At 44.9% G+C, this 21,092-nt stretch overlaps 1 protein-coding gene across 8 annotated transcripts in view; it reads left to right on the top strand.

Annotated features, from left to right (window-relative positions):
* LOC113450945 (uncharacterized) overlaps positions 1 to 14,863 on the top strand; it is a 34,870-nt gene extending 20,007 nt beyond the window's left edge. For all 8 annotated transcript variants that reach the window (XM_087927726.1, XM_026722276.2, XM_087927728.1 and 5 more), the window contains 6 exons: positions 5 to 136; positions 3,157 to 5,313; positions 7,108 to 7,176; positions 10,749 to 10,819; positions 12,671 to 12,749; positions 13,760 to 14,863. In XM_087927726.1, coding sequence (XP_087783852.1) covers positions 5 to 136; positions 3,157 to 5,313; positions 7,108 to 7,176; positions 10,749 to 10,819; positions 12,671 to 12,715 — 2,474 coding nt within the window. In that variant the 3' untranslated portion in view covers positions 12,716 to 12,749; positions 13,760 to 14,863. The remainder of the gene's footprint in view (positions 1 to 4; positions 137 to 3,156; positions 5,314 to 7,107; positions 7,177 to 10,748; positions 10,820 to 12,670; positions 12,750 to 13,759) is intronic.
* The last annotated feature ends 6,229 nt before the right edge of the window (positions 14,864 to 21,092 follow it).

The raw sequence follows: 21,092 nt of genomic DNA, 5'->3' as shown, positions 1-21,092 counted from the left end.
CTAGATGGAGCTGTGTCAGAGAGCCAGGATCAGGCCAGCCCTCACGCGATCGGAGCCGACGGAGGTGACAGTAGGGAGGAGCAGGAAAACCCCGAGAATCCAGAAAGCAATGAAGCCACCCAGGAGGACCTGACAGGTACCAGACAAAAGGGAATTACGGACATGGGAGGAGTAGAGATGCTTGTTTGTTTGTTTGTGTTAAATGAATAAATTTTGGAATGGCATTTCTCGAAAGCAAGAAAAGAAAGAGAATAAAGGAACACGCAATAAGGATTTACCAAGTATAAAAAAAAAATGACATTAAAAATTTACAGGATAGTAACTGAAAGAAGGAAGCCCGCAAGTATTCTTTCAAATCGTAGTAGAGCAAAGATAATCGTGCAACTGTTGAAGCACATTAAAAATGACTATTACAGTTGACTCAGAAGCAGACAAAAACTGCAAAATAATACTATTTCTAACTATTGTGAATCGGCCCATTCTCAATTTTAGGGCCAGTTTTAAAGCCTTCTGTTGGAAGAAATTCAAACTTCCAGTGTGGCAGGAAGCTCTATGCAGAATTACAGTCCATAAATAATTTCCAAATTGAATTAAAATGAGTATCACTTCTTTGATTTATATTTATTTACACATAACAGACACATGCCGAGAGAGACAGAGAAGAGAGTATTTCTGAGATAGATAAGTTGTCACAAAACCTTTTTTTTCATCCTGCCTTTTTAATAAGGCTTGATGGTGAATATAGGTACCCCTCAACTTAAAGCCAGTCACTTAAAAATCATTTGAAGTGATGACTGACACCCACCGCCCCCAAAAAAGATACTTATGACTTGGTTTTGTTGCCTCAAAACTGAGGCACCCCAAGGGTGATGAAGACTTATTCCCTGAATTTGGGAGAGAAGACACCATTATGTTTGCGGCTTCTAGAGTACAGAAGCAAATATATAATCTGTAATAGCAACAGCACTTACACTTATGTACCACTTCCCAGTGCTTTTACAGCCCTCTTTAAGCAGTTTACAGTTGCCCCCAACAATCTGGGTCCTGATTTTACCCACCTCAGAAGGATAGGAGGCTGAGTCAAGTTTGAGCCTGGTGAGATTTGAACTGCCAAATTGCAAGCAGGCAGCAGAAGCATCCTGCAATACTGCGCTGTAACCACTGCGCCACCAAGGCTCAAACATATAATCTCATGCAATCTGTAAATAAACAAACCATAACATACATTGATTGCACGCAACAATTGAACAGTAGAAAACATTGATTCTAGATAACATTTCACCCGTGACAAAATTTATAGGTTACATTACTTTTTCCCTGCTAGGCTGGGAAAGTTGCAAGTGCATTGAAGAACTTTCAGAATGTTGCTCTCATAACAAAACAAAGGACTTTGGCTAAAAGACCTTGGCCAAGATCCTTTGTTTTGATAGCAACACATGTTTTGTAAGCAACCACATGCTTTCCTATAGGTAGAGAAGAGGCCTAGACTGCTGTGTTGAAGTATTAATAGCATCTTTTAAGACGCTAATAACAAACCCTAAAGTTTGAGGCGACGGTTTCAAAGTTGTTCGCCCTTAAACAGGAGGGCTGCAGTGACCTCCATCCATCCTGCCAGGCCCTGCAGGCCTCAGCCCGATCTTGAGTTGTCTTCTTAGCCATGCAAGAGAGCCTGAAGCTGGGTCAGTTGAAGCCGCTGGCACATGGAGGACGTTCCACGCTGTAGGCCTGAGGCCTACTTCCCATTCGTACTCTCAAGGGACTTGCAGGACTCGGCCTGCTCCTCATGGAGCTTCGGGGGCCCAGAGGCATCCAATTTATCTGTTTGCATCCGCAGGGCTCCTCTGCTAAAAAAAAAAATGATGGGAGGCTCAGCTTTCATACGAAGGCTGCCTACCTCATGGGAACCTCATGTTATTTTGCAAGTAGTACTTCTAGTTAGGCTGTTAGGAGGCTCTGTTTTATAAAGAGGCTGTTTGTGGAGCCCTTGGCTGGATGGATCGGAAGTAGGCCTCGGCCTACAGGCCGTAACTGCCCCACCAGCCCTGCCATTTGCTTCTGCTGACTGGCTTTAGGCTCACTTGCATGGCTGACTGGCTGGCTTGGGAGCAGGCTGAGGCCTGGGGACTCCCAAAGGACAAGGGTAGGCCTCAGGAGGCCTTTGTGTGTCTGACTGGGAAGTAGGCCTCAGCCTACAGGCTTTAACTGACTTTGTGTACCGGTCACTATTGCTGACTGACTTTGGACTCCCTTATATGGCTGAATATAGCTGGCTTGGGAGCAGGCCGAAGTTTGGGAAGATCTAGCACAGGCCTAGGCCTGCCTACCCACCCCAGGACAATTGAAGGCCAAATATGGCTGTTTCAGGCTCGTGCCTCAGCACGCATGTTTTCCAACGAGACACACCAAGACAGGAAGATTAATTTATTACGATTTATCAGAATATTCAGACAAAAGGGATGCCTCTCATTCAAAGAGGGAACCCGGATCCTTAGCTTACATCCCTTTTTATTGTTAACATAACAAAAGAAAAATGAAAGAGGAAAGCTGGTTGGACAGGATAAAAGTAACTTCCCCTTTGCATAGGAAATCCGTTACGGGTTACATATTTGCATCCCATAATGTTACACTTGCTCATTAAAATGAGACCTGACATCAGAAGACGTGTAAATTGTAAAGAAAAAGGCGGTTTGGATTTCACAAAAGAGATAATAAACCAGACCCCAATTTGTACTATCTGGAGCTAGTCTCCAGCTTCTTTATCAGTTTATGAATGTTAAAAGCTAACAAACCTGAACATCATTTTAAAAGAGAGAAAATAAAATTAAAATACCAAGTAACTTATGTTAGTCAGCAAGTTACAAAGTCCGTGTCATGTGCCCTTCACTTTCCCACCCTTCAGGTACCCAGGGGATGGGGACGGATTGGGGCAGGCAGGCTTGGGCCTGTGCTAGGACACAGCCTTCCTCTATTGGTTCCTTTGCTGGATGGAAATTTTATTGGCATCCATCTTTTTTTTCTTCTTCCTTCTAGTAAATTCCTGACTTGCATATAGGTTTTGGAGTGCTTTGTCAAAAGATTTCATTTGTTTTAAAACTTCTTTTATCAGCAGTTGAGTCCATCCAGCTCTGGTAATAAATCACTTGTTTAATTCCTCAGGTGACAAGCAAGAACAGGAGACAGAAGAGCAAGAGGGCCAACTGGAAGAAATGGTGGAAGTGGATCCCGGGAGGATCTCCTTCGAAGTGGTGGAAGAAAGTTGTACGGTAGAAGAGGACTTTCCGGTGAGCGAGAAGCCCTATAATTGCTCCAAGTGTGAGGAAAGTTTCACCAATAAATCATTGCTCCTTGAACACCGAAGATCACATCCAGGGGAGAGGCGATACGGATGCTCCATGTGCGAGAAGAGGTTCAACAAGAAAGCTTGTCTTCTTGCACACGAGAGATCCCACACAGGAGACAAGCCTTACCAGTGTTCGGATTGTGGCAAGGCCTTTGGGCAGGAATCATCTCTCCTTACGCACCAGAGGACCCACACTGGAGAGAAGCCCTACGAATGTTTGGAGTGTGGGAAGAGCTATCCCTGGAAAACATCTCTGGCGGTTCATCAGAAGATTCACGCCGGCGAGACGTACTCGTGTCCCGTGTGCGAGAAAACCTTCAATCAGAAGTCTTTACTTCGGATACACAAGAGGATCCACACGGCGGAAAAACTGTACAAATGCTCGGACTGTGACCAGAGCTTTACCCTTGAAAAATACCTTAATGCACACAGGGTAAGGGCTCACACCCGGGAGCGACCGCACGCCTGCTCGCACTGTGACAAAACCTTCATCTTTAAATATTCTCTCATTGAACACGAGCGCATGCACACCGATGAGAGGCCTTATGAATGCTCCGAGTGTGGCAAACGCTACAATGGCAAAGCTGCCCTGGTGGTCCACCAAAACACACACGGTGGACAGAAATCCTATCTGTGTCCTGAGTGCGGCAAGAGTTTCAAAACCAAATGTGCTTTGACAGGTCACGAGAAAAGCCACAAAGGAGAGAAGCCCCACAAATGTTCGCACTGTGACAAAAGCTTCTTCTGGAAACACCGCCTCATTCTGCATGAGAGGGTTCACACAGGGGAGACGCCCTATCAGTGCTCGGAGTGTGGTGAAAGCTTCCGTTACAGAAACAACCTGACCAAGCACAAAAGGAACACGCATGAGAGAACACGGATGATTGGAGAGCGGATCTATCAGTGCTCAATTTGTGGCAAAAGTTTCCGCTGGAGACGGAGCTTCATCCTGCACGAGAGGGCCCACATGGGAGACAAACCCTTTAAATGCACCGAATGTGGGAAAAGCTTCATGAGCCGCGTGTCCCTCATTGTCCACAAGAGGATCCACACGGGGGAGAGGCCTTACAAGTGCCCCGAATGTGGGAAAAGCTTCATTAAGAAGCAAGCCCTCAGTAAACACAAGACGGTCCATACAGGCGAGAGACGATATTTGTGCAACGTCTGCGGAAGAAGGTTCTCCAACAAAGGTAATCTGATGAGGCACACCAAGATCCACACAGGGGAGAAACCTTACAGCTGCCACATCTGTGGCAAAGGCTTCATACAGAAAGTGTGCCTTATTGAACACGAACCGACCCACAGCAAGGAAAAACCCTTCATCTGTTCTGACTGCGGGAAGAAGTTCAAGCGGAAAAGAGGTTTCCTCCTGCACTTGAGAATGCATCGAGGGGAAATGCTGCAAGAGACCGCCAAGAAAAGTGTCAATGGTGGAGATCCCTCCGCCGCAGACGGCAAGCCCCCGGCGAAAGAGAAATGCCACCCGTGCCTGGAATGCGGCAAAAGTTTCCACTCACGGTGTCATCTCATCATGCATCAGAGGACCCACACGGGAGAGAAGCCGTACCAGTGCCCAGAGTGCGGGAAAAGCTTCAGTCAGCAGTCGTCCCTCAATACACACCAGCGAGTCCACACGGGCGAGAAGCCCTCTCTGTGTACCGAATGCGGGAAAAGTTTTCACAATAAAAGCAACCTGGCCCGCCACCAGCGAATCCACACGGGGGAAAAGCCCTTTGCCTGCCCTGAGTGTGGGAAGAGTTTCATCCAGAAAGCCTCTTTGGAGGCTCACAAAGCCACCCACAGCAAGGAGAACCCCTTCTCCTGCCCCGACTGCGGGAAGACCTTCAAGCTGAAAATGTCGCTCCTCACCCACCAGAGGACTCACACGGGAGAGAAACCCTACGCCTGTTCCCAGTGCGAGAAAAGGTTCATCCGACGCTCTCAGCTGCGCAGGCACGAAAAGGCACATGCAGGTGAGAACTATACGGGAGCAAAGGTGAACCCACCTCTTTGGCCTGTTAGGGAAGGTAGATATGGAGAGGTGTATTTATTGATGAAATTTATATCCCCCTCTTTATTACTTTGTAGGCAATTCAACGCAGCGAACATAATCTAATATTCCTTCCTCTTATTTTCCCCATAACAACAACCCTGTCAGGTGGGTTACGCTGAGAGAAAGGGGCTAGCCTACTCTGCTGACTTTCAGGGCTAAGGCAGAATTAGAACTCGCCATCTGCTGGTTTCTAGGCAAACACCTTCACCAATACACCAAACCACTGTAATTGTTATTATTGTTATTATTTTTTCTCTGTCCCTTTGTAATTTCGCCGCTCACTTTTCTTTTCTTAAAAAATTCTATGTTACCTTAATCCCGGGGGTTTAGTTGTATTACCCAGTTGTCCCGGTTCAGATATTATCCACTTCTTTCTTCCCTCCTGCACAAAGCTTAATCCAGCTGAGTCGTCCTCTTCGGGGTGGCCATTTTAGACCACCACTGCAGTCATCTTCGGGAGATAAAAAAACCAAGCCCAAGGGGGGAGATGCGGCTCCCCACAATCCGGCTTGCTGCTTCCCCTTACTCCGCTGCCCCTCCAAGGCAGTTTCAGCCCCTAATCATGATAATTGGGGCTCTCCGACGAAAGAGCACGGACGATAGCCGCAGAGAGTTGCGATCTACCGTCCGTCAGCGAGGAGGCTCCGTAATTATTATTTTTAAAACATTTATTTAATAAATGGGTGTGGCTACTCAACTCAAAAAGAGTTGAAACTCTGGACAGCTTAGGAGAAACCAAAGAATTTCAAATTTTAAAAAAGCAGACAATTATTTAAGGGTAACCCGAACTGATCTTCATACCCCCTCCAGTTGGGAATTCTACTTATTCTGGCCCAGGGAGAGAGAGAGGATGTAGAGTCCATTGAGGCCATCCAGACCTACCTCCTGCTCGGTGGAGGAATCCAGATAGTGAGTTGTCTGGCCTCCCTTGGAACACATTCAGGGAATGGAAAGGAGCTTAACCTGCTCATTGGCTTGTAAATCCACAGGGAAGATGAAGAAAGCCAAATGACCAGACGTTTGTATCGGACATCACAATACGAATCCTGCTCCATTTGTAAAACTGGAGTCATAAAGCCAACGCTGTTAACATTTTCAACTGTTGTACGTCTGCGTTAAATGAAACCAAATGTCCTTTTTTTGAGACCAACTGCTGCCACCTTCTCTATCCTAGTTCGCCCAGTCCCAAAGACACAATTCAGAAACAAAAACACAACACCCAAGAGCCATGGTGGCGCAGTGGTTCGAGTGCAGTACTGCGGGCTACTTCTGTTGCCTGCCGGCTGCCTGCAATTTGGCAGTTCACAATCCCACCAGGCTCAAGGTAGACTCACAGCCTTCCATCCCTCCGAGTTGGGTAAAATGAGGACTTGTTGGGGGCAAGAGGCTGACTCTGTAGACCGCTTAGAGAGGACTGTAAAAGCACTGTAAAGCGGTATACAAGTCTTAAGTGCTGTTGCTCAGCTCCTCTCCCCTTAAGGTTACACACTTTGGCGTTTGAGAGGATTGTTCTCCCTTGTCTAGGCAGCTTCACAAATGTTGCATTCCACCCCAGAAAAAAAAGGCTACTGCCTTCAGCACTAGCTTTTTCAATGTCCCAGAGGTAAAGCGTTCTTGAGAAATGGATTATGGAGAGAGGTTAAAAACTTTTAGGATAATCTGAACTGGGGGAGGCTTGGTGGGCCATCCTGTCTAAACTTTTCTTCCCTCACAGAAAATCCAGAGATAGACTCTTCTCAAGAAGTGAAGATCTTCACTGAAGAAGAGGCCGCCACTTCTTTAGGTAACTAGTTTTACGGTAAAAATATCCGTTTTGTTTTTTTAAAAATCTCTTATTCATCCCCAAGTCTAGAATAACAGAGTTGGAAGGGACCTTGGAGGTCTTCTAGTCCAACCCCCTGCTTAGGCAGGAAACCCTACACCACTTCAGACAAATGGTTATCCAACCTCTTCTTAAAAACTTCCAGCGTTGGAGCATTTCCAACTTCTGGAGGCAAGTTGTTCCACTGATTCATTGTTCTAACTGTCAGGAAATTTCTGCTTAGTTCTAGGTTGCTTCACTCTCTTCTGACATAGAAGGGGGCAGGGGGTCCTTAATGTGACAATGCAGGTGGTCCTCAATGTACGACCCACGATCGTTGCTACGTGAAACATTCGTTCAGTTGAGTTTTGCCCCATTTTACGATCTTTCTTGCCACAGCGGTTAAGGGAATTGGGGCAGTCGTTAAGCTGGTAACGTTGTGGTTAAGGGAACCTGGCTTTCCCATTGACTTCGCTTGTCAGAAGATCGCAAAAGCGGATCGCCTGACCCCCCCGGGACACGGCCACCGTCATAAATGTGAGTCAGTTGCCAAGCATCCGCGTATTGATCCCATGATCAAGGGGGATGCTGCAACAGTTTTGATCCTGGGGATACTCTACAGGTCGTAACTCTGAGAAATGATCACAAGGCACATTTTTCAGTGCTGTTGTAACTTTGAGCGGTCACTAAAGGAACTGTTGTAAGTCGAGGACTACCTGTATTGTGATCGCAAGCCGAGGACTACGTATACATTCTGTCTCAAGAATAACGTGGCAGGATCCAATCTGGGTCAGTCACCACGACTAGAGGTTTAGGCTTCCAAGTTTTCGGACTCGTGTTAGGAGCCTGTCCTTGACCCGGGCATGGCACAAAAGCAACAAAGTCACAAAGGTAGGTAAAGTCCCTTTAATTCCTCCATCTTTGCCCCCAATGTCCTGTTATCATCGGCTGGAGAAAAAACACTCCCAAGAACAGTTTTTAAAGGGGAATAAATTCAATCTTAACCCAAAGTACATATAAATAAAAACCAACACAAACCATGCTGCAGCAATTAACGAGACAGGGCAGGGTAAGGAATTGCAGACTTCAAAAGATAACGAAACACACATAGTTGGGAGGATGCCAGAACCCAGGTATGGCTTGACTAAGATAGTGCACGCTTTGCTTCCAGCAAGGTTCTGTGCGTAATCACCCTCTTTATCCTGTTTTCCCAGCTGCAGCCCATGAAGGGGATCAGGGCCCTTTCCTCTCCCATAAGACAAGTTGGTCCCTTCTCGGTTCCTCCCTGCATGCCCTAGGATGAAGAGGGGGTGGGCCTGGGTCTTCCCCTGAATGCCCAGCTGGACTGTGCCCTTCCCCAGTTTCCTCCACAGACACGGGAGCTACACTCCCATTCCCTGTCAGCTGCTCGACCTTCCCCTCGGAATCAGATTCCAACAGGGGCATGACAGGCTGCCACAAAGAAGAGGGGGAAGAGCCGTTCTCCAAAGCTCCTGAAGGCAGGACAAGAAGCAACGGATGGAAACTAATTAAGGGGAGATCCAATCAAAATATTAGGAGAAATCTCCGGACAATAAGAAGAGTTAACCAGTGGAACGACTCGCCTCCAGAAGCTGTGGCTGCTCCATCACTTATAGCCACTTGTCTGGAATTGCACAGGAAGTCCTTGACTCATAACAGTTTGCTTGGTTTCAAAGTTACAACGGCATGGAAAAAAAATGAGTGACATTTTTCACACTCACCTGGAAACCCAACCTGTAATATATAAGCCATCTCACCGTTCTGAGTCCTGATGGGAATTGGTTTCCAGTTCTTCAAAAACTTGTGTTGCCGGTCTCTGAATTGTCCCAGTCTGTCTAAATTAGACTTTCTCAACCCTGCCACCTTGGGGATGTGTGGACTTCAACTCCCAGAATTCCCAGTCTTCAAACATCCATGCTGGCTAGGGAATTCTGGGAATTGAAGTCCACACTTCTTTAAGCCCTGAGGTTGTGAAATGGGTGCTTAGTGATTGCAACCCCCATTTTGTGCACGGAGTAGCAGAGAACGTCCTGATCTAAATCTTTCTTCAGAGCTGAAACCCAGAGTGGAAAAACAGCCTGTTGAAGGAGCTGGACAGCACCTCAGCCAAGCAGAATAAGGATGATTTTCCATAATTTGAAAACACCGATCAAAAGGGCAAATATGAAAAATAGCCAATCCCGGTTCAAAAACTGGGAGAGTCAGAGATCAGAACATTTTGTGCTGCTCGGTTCATAAAATGGGTGTTGCAAGAACTTGGCGAGGCAACAGAGACAAATCTCTGGTGGGAGGATCTGTTTGCCAAAAGTCGGGTCTGAATCTTGAGGACGAGTATCGGGCGGTATTTGGTTCCACACAGAGCTCAAGCAAGAATCCATATTACAGAAGGCTAGCTAAGAAATTAGGCTGGCCACCCAAATAATGTTTCGTGTTGCTTTTTCCTGTTATCTAAGCATCACCTAGACCAGGGCTCTTCAACCTTGGCAACTTTAAGACTTGTGGACTTGAACTCCCAGAATTCCTCAGGCAGCTGAGAGCAAAAAAGGGAATAAAATCACTGAACCACTTTTATTTTAGCAAAGGAAATTGTGGTTGTAAGTTGAAAATTACCTGTACAGGAATTCTGACAGCTTGTTACACATTGTGACAGGTGGCTGAGTTGACATTTCATCATGAAAACGCCTTCATTTTTTAATAATTTATGGATTTCTTGTGCCGCCCACCCCTCTTACAAGGTGACTCTGGGCGGCTTCATTGCACATTTCTTTCATCTGCTGGAAAGGTGTGAAAAAGAGTTCACGCTTGCTTACACAGTGGCCCCTGAACACACAGCAAACTGAGAACCAAGGAGTGATTTTTCTCACCTCGGGGAAAATAGATCAGAAACTTCAATGAACAGCAGCATTATCTGTATTATTATTATTATTCTTAATGGAGGGCTCTGGCACATTTCCAGTTGGAAGCAGCTGGAAGCGTGGAGACTGCAAAGCATTGGGAGGAATCCATGAGGAATCTCGCCGGTGAGAACAGATTTGGGAGAATCCCACACACAGCATGAATTGACAAACGAAGGGCTGAAACCAACGGCCTTTTACTCCAGTACATAGTACCACATCGCTTTATTTAATACAGAAATATGAGATTCACCGGTAAATAGTCCACCAGCTTTCCAAGCAAAATTTCAGAAGGAGAGCTGGAAGCATCCCTGCACTGGCTTCGTAGGGAGGGAACTCTGAGCAACGTGGAGGATAGTTCTTGGGAGAAAGGATAAAGCTGTTGTACTATTATTATAACAGTAGCAAAGCTGTCACAACATAACTTTTACACCACTGTTTCTCAGGCAACTTTAAGATGTAAGGACTTCATCTCCCAGAATTCCCCAGGCAGCACTGCTGGCTGAGGAATTCTGGGAATTGAAGTCCACAAGTCTTAAAGCTGTCAAGTTTGAAGACCCCTGCCTTTGGCCTTTTCATCTTTTAACCAATCCGTTTCTTCTCTTCCCACCCACCTACCCTGCTGCCCTGAATGTTCAGAATTGCTGGTTGAAACAGCTGAACCTACAGAACTTACGGAACTTTCTATGGAGGCTATAAGCACTGCTGTGGTAAGAAGGAAACGGGGCGGGGGTTTTTTTTGGCGGGGGGAATAAATGCTGTAGTAAAACCCCAATATCAGTTCAGAATTCACAGCCAAGCTTGGAAATCGTCGACGGTCCAACAGTTCAACCCTAGGGTATTTCTTATTAGAGGTCGTACTTGTTTACTGACTGCCTCCTTTAAGGATGGTGCAAAGTTATGGTAGAATTAATCTTAACTTATGACTGTAATGGATCCTGCCCATCAATCTCATAAGTCGTGATGATTGTAAAATGGTTATGACCTGTTTCGCAGTGGTTGTTAAATGAATGCTGCGGTCATTAAATGAAGCAATGGTCCGCGTGGTTTTGCCCCGAAAATGAAAATAAATGCGTTGTAAGACATAGTCACATGACTGCAGGATGCACAAACCATTGTAAATGTGGCCTGGCTTCCCCAATTTTACAATTTCCTGATATTGGTTGCCTGCATTTGTAAATATTAAATGATTGGTTCAGAAACATAAGCAACAAGTATCTCTGTGAGAGTAAACTACTTTGAATCAGGGTAAGGGTCTTTTGGTAGAGGACAGGAGGAACGTCCACGGGGTCACGATAGGTCAGACACACAACTTTGCAAGTAACAACAAGTGTCTTCTATCCCCTTTAGCCAACCTGGGTTCTGACCCAAATCCTTTTCCAATAAAACAAACACGAACCAAAGGGAACAGAAACCTTTTAATGAATCTTACGTATCCCCAGTTAAAAGGCTGCTGCAAACTAATTAACTTTGATAAGCACAAGCCTTGCCAAAACTGCGTGAGGCTGCCAGGAATAACAGATAAGGTTACCTAGAAATATTTTACAACACAAGAGTCTTCAAATACAAACTCAGGATACTGGAATGTCCATGAGGCTGAGGTTTCAAAACGTCTTTGCTTCCTGCAAAGAATGTTCGCTTCCCAGCTGGCTTTCATCTTCTTGAAGGAGGGGCCATTACCTTCCAGCCTTACTTCCGAGTCGCCTGTGCTGTTGCAGCTGCTCTTTCCTGCGAGCAGCCCTGCGCGCACTTGGCACAGGCTCCTCGGGAACCTCCTCATCGCTGCTGCCAGCCCCCACAATCTCTGAAGGCAGCAGTCCACTCCCTGATGGTCCTGGCCCCTCATCTGAGTTCTCGCTCTCCTCAGCCGTCCACACCTGCTGCCGGCCAACCACAACAACCTGAGTGATACGGTCCCAAGGGCTGACTATCTATTTTTGCCTGATAAAGCTTGCCTGGAGGGTAGAACATTTGCGCAAGGGCGAGGGGAGGGAGACCACTGGTGGAGGATTTAAGGAGAGAGGGTTTCTGTCTATGGAACACCAGGTAAAGATGGCCCCTATATTTTATGGCTTTCCCCAAAGAACTGGTTTTTCTGAGGTGTTTTGTGGATGGATTAGGCGCCATGATGGCGAACCTATGGCAGGCGTGCGAGAGGTGGCACGCAAGCCGTTGCCCCAGCTTGGCTCTGCCACGCATGTGCGCCTCCCGCAGGCCAGCTGGTCTTCGGGTCTGTGCCGTGCATGCACAGGGGGAGGGGCCACACATGCGGGGGTCATGTGCGCATATGGGGGACTCACGCATGTGCGGGGGCTCAGGGGTCACACAGGGGCAGGACGCATGCACAGGGGGTTTAGGATTAGGGTTGCATTTTGAGGGTATGTGCGCGCTTTGGGCACTTGGTGCCGAAACTGTGAGCCATCACTGGATTAGGGAGTCAACAACTTAAGATTTAGTTTTATTTTATTGAATATGAAATTGCGATCGGGATTGCTTTTGTTGTATTTTACTATACACCCTATGAAGCTGCCTAAATCTTACTCTGATTTTCACTCTTTCAGATAAGTGTGGATGGCAACTTATTTCTTGTACAAACTACTGTATAGAGCTGGATTGTCCACACTGAGACACTAAGTTTGGGTAAGTTCTTTCTTTGATTCTCCAAGACCCCCCAGTCATTGTTCTGTCAGACAGAAATCATTTTTAAAGGAATCACCAAGAACACTCACACCAACACTGTCAGGGCAAGGCCCTAGTATAAAACCAGAAAGTAAACCTCGCTCTCTTCTAGCACTGATGTTGTTATCAAGTTGGATAACAAAATGTCTCCAAGAAAGCAGCCAAGCTCAGAGAGTACCAAGGACCCTTTAAAAAGACAAAAGATGATTCAGAATACTTTTGGACATGGAATAAATTCTATGAATGGATAGAAAAAAGAGGTAGAAATTAGAGAAAGTAAGATTATGAAGGTTAATATTGTATATAGGGAAAGCAAAGAGGTAGATACATATAAATGTACTAATTGATAAAAATCTAGGTAACTTAATGTAAGAAGAAACCTAGATCAATTCTCTTGGTTATACTATTAGTACTGTTATTATACCATTACTATTGCTATCAGTTAGTATGTTGAGATTTATTACCAACATATGTTGGTCATGTTTTATTTGTAAATAATGCTCTGCCAATGCACTGTTATTCAAAAACGTTTATGAATGTTATTCGAAAACGTTTATAAATGAAAATTTATAAAAATAAATTAAAAGAAAAAAAAATTATATTTACAGGAATTCCAAGTTTCAACCCACTATATATTCAGTCCACGGCTATAGATCATTCAAATAGTCAGCATATTTTAAGAGACATTCCAACCACGTTCAAATTGGCGTTTTCTGTTCATCAGATATTCTGCCTTCATGGTTTGGTTAAGCACGTTGTGTGAACAGGACTGTACGGTAGCCAGTCCTGATTTTAAATCCTTTCCTAACTTTTACAAGCTCTTTTTAACCAAGTTTCAGCCATTTTTCCTCTTTCCAGCTGTTAGCCAGATTGCTGTGAAGGCAACAAAGAAGGAAAAGGCTGGGGGTATGTTGCTATGAGAACTGATAAATAAACCAGGAAAGATAATGTGATTTTAAATTTCTTTCTAGGAATTACAATCAAGATAAATCAGGCACAAAAGCGAAAAAGCTTTTCAGAATGTTCATCTTCCTGCCTTCGCATCTCACTTCCTGCTCTTCGCCAAACTCTCTGAGTGATTTTGAATCATACAGCTAAAAAAGAAAATATATCGGACCCTTAAAAGGGACCATACGTAACACTTTCGATCTGCCTTTCTCAATTTCGTGCCCTCAAAAGCTTCAGAAACATTCTTTGAAAGCAGCTGACCGAGAAACCCTTGGACAAGATTTGGGGCAGGAAGATAAGTTCCTCACCTTAAAGATATATTAGTAATTTAGAGTATAGTTTAGTTGATCTTGGCCATCACAATTCTTAAGCCTTAATTGTGCTTTTTGTGACTGTGAGGATAAATTATTGGGGGGGGAAAGGGCTGAAATCATTTGTGCACCTTAGAAAGACCAAGGTATTTAAATGTAATATATGTGTGTAATATATACATACGTGCCATCTGCATCCTGAAAAAAAACAACAACAGCGCAGTGGCGGTTCATAACTGTTTTTGTGGAAGTGGGAGGTCACTACCAAGAAGGCTCTACGTGATGGAAACAGCTATGAAGGCAGACCTGCTTTCCCGGCTGAGCAGCAGTTCCCAAACAATTTATCTAAGCTAACATATCTGTTTCTCTCAGTTTTCCACTTTGGCAACTTTAAGGTAAGTAAGACTTCAACTCCCAGCATGCTGGTTGGGGAATTCTGGGAGCTGAAGTCCCTGCATCTTAAAAGTTGCCAGGGTTAAAAAAAAAAAAGAATTGGTTTCTACAAAATGGCCTCCTGCTCCACCTCCTCCACCCAATTCTTTCTAACTGAATGTGGCCAGTTATGTCCCAGAATGGCCTTTCCCACTCTGGTGTCCTGCAGATGTGAGAATTGAAGTCCCAAACATCTGGAAGACATCAGCTGGAGCAAGTGGGGGCCAGAGCCGGGTCTTCTGGCTCTCATTTGACTGACCTGTTTAAATCCTGCTTTGCCTTCCGGTTCGTTCAACCTGGGTGCTGCTCTAAATGCTTCTAATTATTTTTGTATCTCAGAAAGAGAATTATTTTGGATTGCTGAGTCAATAAAATTACATTCTGTATATAGTGGACAGCGGTGTGTTTCTTGTGTGCGTGTGTGTGTGTCTTGCCACAAGGAGGCGTGCTTCACTAAATGGACAAGAAAGTTTAGTTTAGTTTTGGTTTACTTTATTGTCCTTGCACACCTCATACAACGAAATCAAACGCCATCTTCAGTGCGCATCGTGACCCTGAAAAATAAACACAAACACACATCCTTCACCCTCCACGCATTGAACCGAAAACCCACAATACCGCACCAACACTGCACTGTTGCAGCAATCTTAGTCACCAGTTCAGCACACAAGACCACGAAGGGTTGGCGAAACAGGTTTATTTGTACAAAGGTTCAGAGCATTAACATGTCAAATTCTGAACGCCGGGTTACTCCCGAGGTGTGACTTTTATTCAGCTTACAAACCCCAGACTCACCTAGTTACTGTTATCTGGCTATACCGTGACAGAAAAGGAGTAGTTTTCATACGGCTCTCTTGCTACATTTTCCATATATGCTATTATCTTACACCATCGGTTACTTCTGGTAGCCACCTCTTGCAATACATTTCAGAAAATACCTAGCACATAGGTCACGTTACATGCATAGGTCAGGTTACGTGTTATATTCAGCAAGTCCCTGTATTTTCTAAAGTTTGCAACATATACGTCAAATAACTTCTGCTAATAGTATTAATACCTTTTTGGTATTTTCTCACACTGCTTCTGCACTATACAGTAGAATACAGTAGAGATATTGGCCTGGGATAGAAGCTGTTTTTCAGCCTATTTGTCCTTGTTTTTATTATCCTTGTTTTATTCTGTATTATCATTGTTTTTATTATCCTGCCCGATGGTAATAGTTCAAAAAAAAGGATGAGATGGATCTTTGAGAATGTTTTGTACTTTCCTAAGGAAGCTGTTTTTCAGCCTATTTTGTCCTTGTTTTTAATAAAAGTCCAGTTACCCTCCTGAAAAAAAACACCTTTGGGTCAACCTTGACCTGGATGACTGAGAATCTCTACAGACTTTTAGCTATATAATTGGGGGTGAACACACCTTTGAATGGTGTGAGAGTAGGAATGGATTTCCAGAGGGAAAAAATTGCAAACCACAGTAACCAGGAAAACTACTCAGGTGACCCTGAGGACACAGATAAACCTCCAAGTGGCCTCAGTGACCCTCTAAAAGGACGCAAATGACCGGCTGTCTGCAAGGAATGCAACTCCTGTCAGAGTTGAAGAAGCTTCTTGGAGGAGAAGCGAAACCTCTTCAAAGAAAAAGACAAGAAAGTCCACTTGCCTCGTGAAAAAAAGCACCTCTGGGACAATCAGAACTGAAAACCTCTGCAGACTTTTGCTCCGATGCGAGTTAACCTGCGTTAATGATGGGTGGAGATTCTGAAGAGTTCAAATACACGCAACTCCTTAAGGGGCGTGAAACAAAACTAAGGTGTCACCAGGAGAAAGGGCCCCCTTAGGCTCCTACAAATTGTTTATAAGCTACCGAGTGAAAATTGGCCCCGAGTGAAACATGCAGCCATGGGCTCCAATATTTTTCTCTGTGGGGAAAATCCAATCGTCTCATTACGTTACTTGGACAATTTAATTGTTTCTTGAAAATGCCAAGGATGGTGAGAATCTCTGTATATCCAAAGGTTGAGAGAAAGCATGGAGGACAACGATGGAGACATTTCTTACCATTCTGAGGCGGACAATAAATGAAAGTTATAACCCAAGTTGTAAAACTGACCCAGTTGTTGAGTGAGTCACTGCAGTTGTTAAGTTAGCAACACGGTCGTTGAGTGAATCTGGCTTCCCCATTGATTTTGCTTGTCAGAAGGTCGCAAAAGGGGATCACAGGACCCCAGGACTCTACAACCGTCATAAATATGAGTCAGTTGCCAAGGGTCTGAATTTTGACTATGCGATCATGGGGGAAATGGGTCATTCAGTTCCGTTGTAACTTCAACCGGTCACTAAATGAACTGTTGTAAGTCGTGGACTACCTGTATCTAGTCAGGATTGAGATCATGGTATGGGATGGAGACAATATTGATTGTTGGGGCCGGGTGGGGTTATTGTTTTATTATTTTTCTTTTTTTCTTACTATTTTTTCTTTCTTTCATATGTCCTTATAAGGCGCCTTGAGACCTCCTTCTTCTTCCCCTCCTCCTGCTTCTCCTTTTTCCTTCCTCCTCCTCCTTCCCTCCTTCCTCTTCCTTCTTTTTCCTTCCTCTTCCTCCTTCCTCTTCCCCTCCTTTTTCTTTCCTCTTGTCCTTTCTCCTCCTCTCTTCCCTTCCTGCTTTTTCCTTCCTCCTCTTTCTCCTCCCTCTTCCTCCTCCTTCGTCCTTTTTTCCTTCTTCTTTCTCCTCCCTCTTCCTCCTCTTCTCCTTCTTCCTCTTTTCCTTCCTCTTCTTTTCTCCTCCCTCTTCCCCTCCTCCTTTCTCCTCCTTCTTCCTCCTCCTTTCCTCCTTCCTCCTTTTTTCCTCCTTTCTCCTCCCTCTTCCTCCTCCTCTTCTCCTTCTTCCTCCTTTTTTCCTTCTTTCTCCTCCCTCTTCCTCCTCCTCTTCTCCTCCTTCCTCTTTTCCTTCCTCTTCTTTTCTCCTCTTTCTTCCCCTCCTCCTTTCTCCTCCCTCTTCCTCCTCCTCTTCTCCTTCTTCCTCCTTTTTCCTTCTTTCTCCTCCCTCTTCCTCCTCCTCTTCTCCTCCTTCCTCTTTTCCTTCCTCTTCTTTTCTCCTCTTTCTTCCCCTCCTCCTTTCTCCTCCCTCTTCCTCCTCCTCTTCTCCTTCTTCCTCCTTTTTCCTTCTTTCTCCTCCCTCTTCCTCCTCCTCTTCTCCTCCTTCCTCTTTTCCTTCCTCTTCTTTTCTCCTCTTTCTTCCCCTCCTCCTTTCTCCTCCCTCTTCCTCCTCCTTTCCTCCTTCCTCCTTTCTCCTCCCTCTTCCTCCTCCTTTCCTCCTTCCTCCTTTTTCCTTCCTCTTCTTCTTTCTCTTCCCTCTTCCCCTCCTCCTTTTCTCCTCCTTCTTCCCCTTCTGCTTTTTCCTTCCTCCTCCTTTCCTCCTTCCTCCTCTTTTTTCCTTCCTCTTCTTCCTCCTCCTCTTTCCTCTTCCCCCATCCTTTATTATATATATATATATAAACATAACTTTGACCCCCCTCTTTCCAAACCCCCAGATTTGAACTTTCCTGCAGGGGTCTCCAACCTTGGCAACTTTAAGCCTGGCGGACTCCAACTCCCACAATTCCCCAGCCAGCTTTGCAAAGTTAGCCTCTGGCTTAGAGAACTCGCGAGGAGGAAGAGGGGGGAATGGGCGGGGCCAATCTCCTCCCCGCTGCCCAATGGGCGGGAGGCAGCACGGCTTTCATTGTCAAAGGGGAGGCGGGCGTGGCTGTCTGAAGGAGGCGGGGCCCGAGAGGAACCGCCCCCTTCCCCGAAGCCCCGCGCGCTTCCTCTTCTCGGCTCATTCGGCTGCTGGAAGTCATCCGGGTTGGATCTTCGCTGTTGCTGCCGCCGCCGCCGCCGCCTTCCAGGGCGATCCCTTCCCTGCATCGGCGCTGAATCCTTCGGAGAAGGCTGCCCGCTTTTGCCAGGTAGGGATCTTTAACTCCACACACACCCTCCAAAAAAAAAAAAAACCCATTGCGGTCTTCAAGCGCACTGGCCAAAATTTAAACAAAAAACAATAATGGATCGACCTGTAGCTTGTTGGACCTCTTTAGAGAGCCTCGAAAACCTGACAATGGCAGGAAAGTTTGGCCTCTTTTTCTTCTCGGTCGGGAGGTTCTCCATAACGGAAAGGTTTGTTTTGGGAGAAGAATTTCCGGCCCCGGATTCCAGCCGGGGGTTGTGCGAGAAGCAAAGAAGAAATGTAGAGACACTTTTAACGACTTAAAAGCCAACCCAATCAATGTCTCAAAAAGCCCCACACAACAGGCGCCATAAATATCACAAACAGCACACCACACACACACACACACACACACACACACAGCTGGAGAGAAGTTCCCTGGGGATGGGCTCGAAGACAAACCCCTCTGGTCCCCGGTATCAATACAGATTGGATCCTGCAAAAGGCTCTATCCATCCATCCATCCATCTATCCATCCATCCATCCATCCATCCATCCATCCATCCATCTATCATCAGGATAGATGGATAGATAGATAATGATAGATAGATCATCCATCCATCTATCATCAGGATAGAAGATGGATGGATGGATGGATGGATGGCTAGATAGATATAGGATGTATATCATCTATCCTACCTATCCATCCATCTCTCTATCCTATCTATTCTATCTATCCTATCTAATCTCTCTCTCTCTCTTCCTCTTTCTTCCTTCTCCCTCCCTCCCTCTTTCTTTCCTTTCTTGCTTCCTTCCTTTCTCTCTCTCTCTCTCTCTCTCTCTCTCTCTCTTTCCTCATTCCCAAAAGCAATCACTCAGGTTCTCCCAACCCAGAAGGGATCCTCTTTGTGCTTAATCTTAGAAGAAGAGGGAATAAATATCCTTGGTGTGTTTTTTTTTTTTAATATTTCTCTTGCTTTTTGTTTGACCAAACTGGACAGAATTTCTGTAAATCAATTGCTTCTTTGTTTGGCCCTTGAAGAAGCCTGGGATGTCAGCGCTTCAGGTTGACTGACGAGTGTTTCACAAAGTTTTCAATCGAGCGGGGTCTTGTTAGGAAGCGGTAGAGAGGAAGCCCAAGAGAGAGAAATGGAGGGAAAAGGCGAATTGACCTATAAAGTAGAGAAGGGAGAAAGAGGGAACTAAGAAGAAGAGGAGGAGGCCCAGGTTGCTCAGTGGCCTTGTTCGCAAATTCCACACTGAAGGAAGGGGAAATGATGAAATAGAAGAAGGCAGAAAAACCATGTTAATTCTATTTAATTTGCTTAACCGTGAAGGCCATGATGTGAAATTGGGTTTTGCCTGTAGCACACTCTCCGAGCTGGGATCGGTCTTCATCCCAGAAGTTACAGAGCCCTCAGCTAAACCCTGATTTGTTTAACCGTGATTTGTGAAGCTTACATACCTGGGGGAGTAATTCCAGTGGTTGGGTGGAGAATTCTGGTGAAGCAGTATGGAAAATTACTAATAAAAAATGTACACACTTAGCAGAAATCCCCTGACCCCATGTCTTGCTTCTTGTAAAAATATTGTGTTGTTGAAAGGCTGAAAATGCCTTTCTTCCAAGGGTTCTTTTTTCCTGCTGGGAGTGCTTTCAGAGTAAGGACACAGACAGGCAGCTATTTGGAAGCAAGTTTCTTTAATTTCCAGGAAGGCAAGAGATAGCAAGAAGTCTGTGTTCCTGGGGCTAGCCAGCCTTGTGTAATAAACTCCTGATTTTTATACCTTTTCTCCTTTTGTGTGTGAGTGAAATCCTATCAGGGGGGGGTGTCCGTCAGAGGGTAAACTCTGCCGGGTGGTTTGATTGGATTATTAGTTTCATTTCTTATATTTGTTTAGTGGCAATCTCCTGTCTGCTATGGGTCTTTTGTCTTATTTGTTTTGCTGATTTGGCATGGCCTTTTGTTTGTAAGGGATTTCTTTTTGTTTCCCTAGTTTTCTTAATTACTTGGCTTTTTGCCTAGGGGGCTTCTTTCAATACCTTTTATTAAATCTCTTTTCCTATGCAAGTTTGTTTTATGGCTTAGCCTGATGTTCCCTTTGGGCTCTTCCTGCTTGGGTATCACTACTGTCCTCATGAAGTTCCCTTTCCACAGTGTAAAGCCATGAACTAAGGAACTGGAACTAACCACGTTACTGTAAACAAGGGGGGACATGGAAAATAACAGATGGTATAAGATAACTGAGTAATCAAAAATTGTACTTCTCATTTCCTCTATATTTCCTTTAGAGAAATGTATACAATATTCTCCTTTTTGGGTAAAATGTAACAGAAGGAACGCCCCGGCCTAAGCAGAGGTCATGATATGTATAAAAGTAATGTTTCAGTGAAGCAGTTGAAAAATAACACATAAAACATTTTTCATATTTAACACAAGTCAAGTCATATTTAGCAAAATCCCCAATTTCCCCGAAGCTTTGCTTAACGTAACATTGTGAAAACCCATAAAGTTGCTGAACTCAGGAGCTGGACATGAAAAATAGCTGATGGTGTAAGATAACTGAGCAATTAAAATTGTACTTCTCAATTCCTCTATAGTTCCTTCTCAGAGATGTATACAATATTGTCCTTATTTGGTAAAATGTAATAAACATGAAGTAGGACCAGAAAAAGGACATATTAAATAT

This window comes from Pseudonaja textilis, chromosome 2 (assembly GCF_049901715.1).
Source record: "Pseudonaja textilis isolate UNSWEBS1 chromosome 2, rPseTex1.2, whole genome shotgun sequence".
Taxonomy (NCBI): Eukaryota; Metazoa; Chordata; class Lepidosauria; order Squamata; family Elapidae; genus Pseudonaja; species Pseudonaja textilis.
This window is presented reverse-complemented; position numbering and strand designations above follow the sequence as displayed.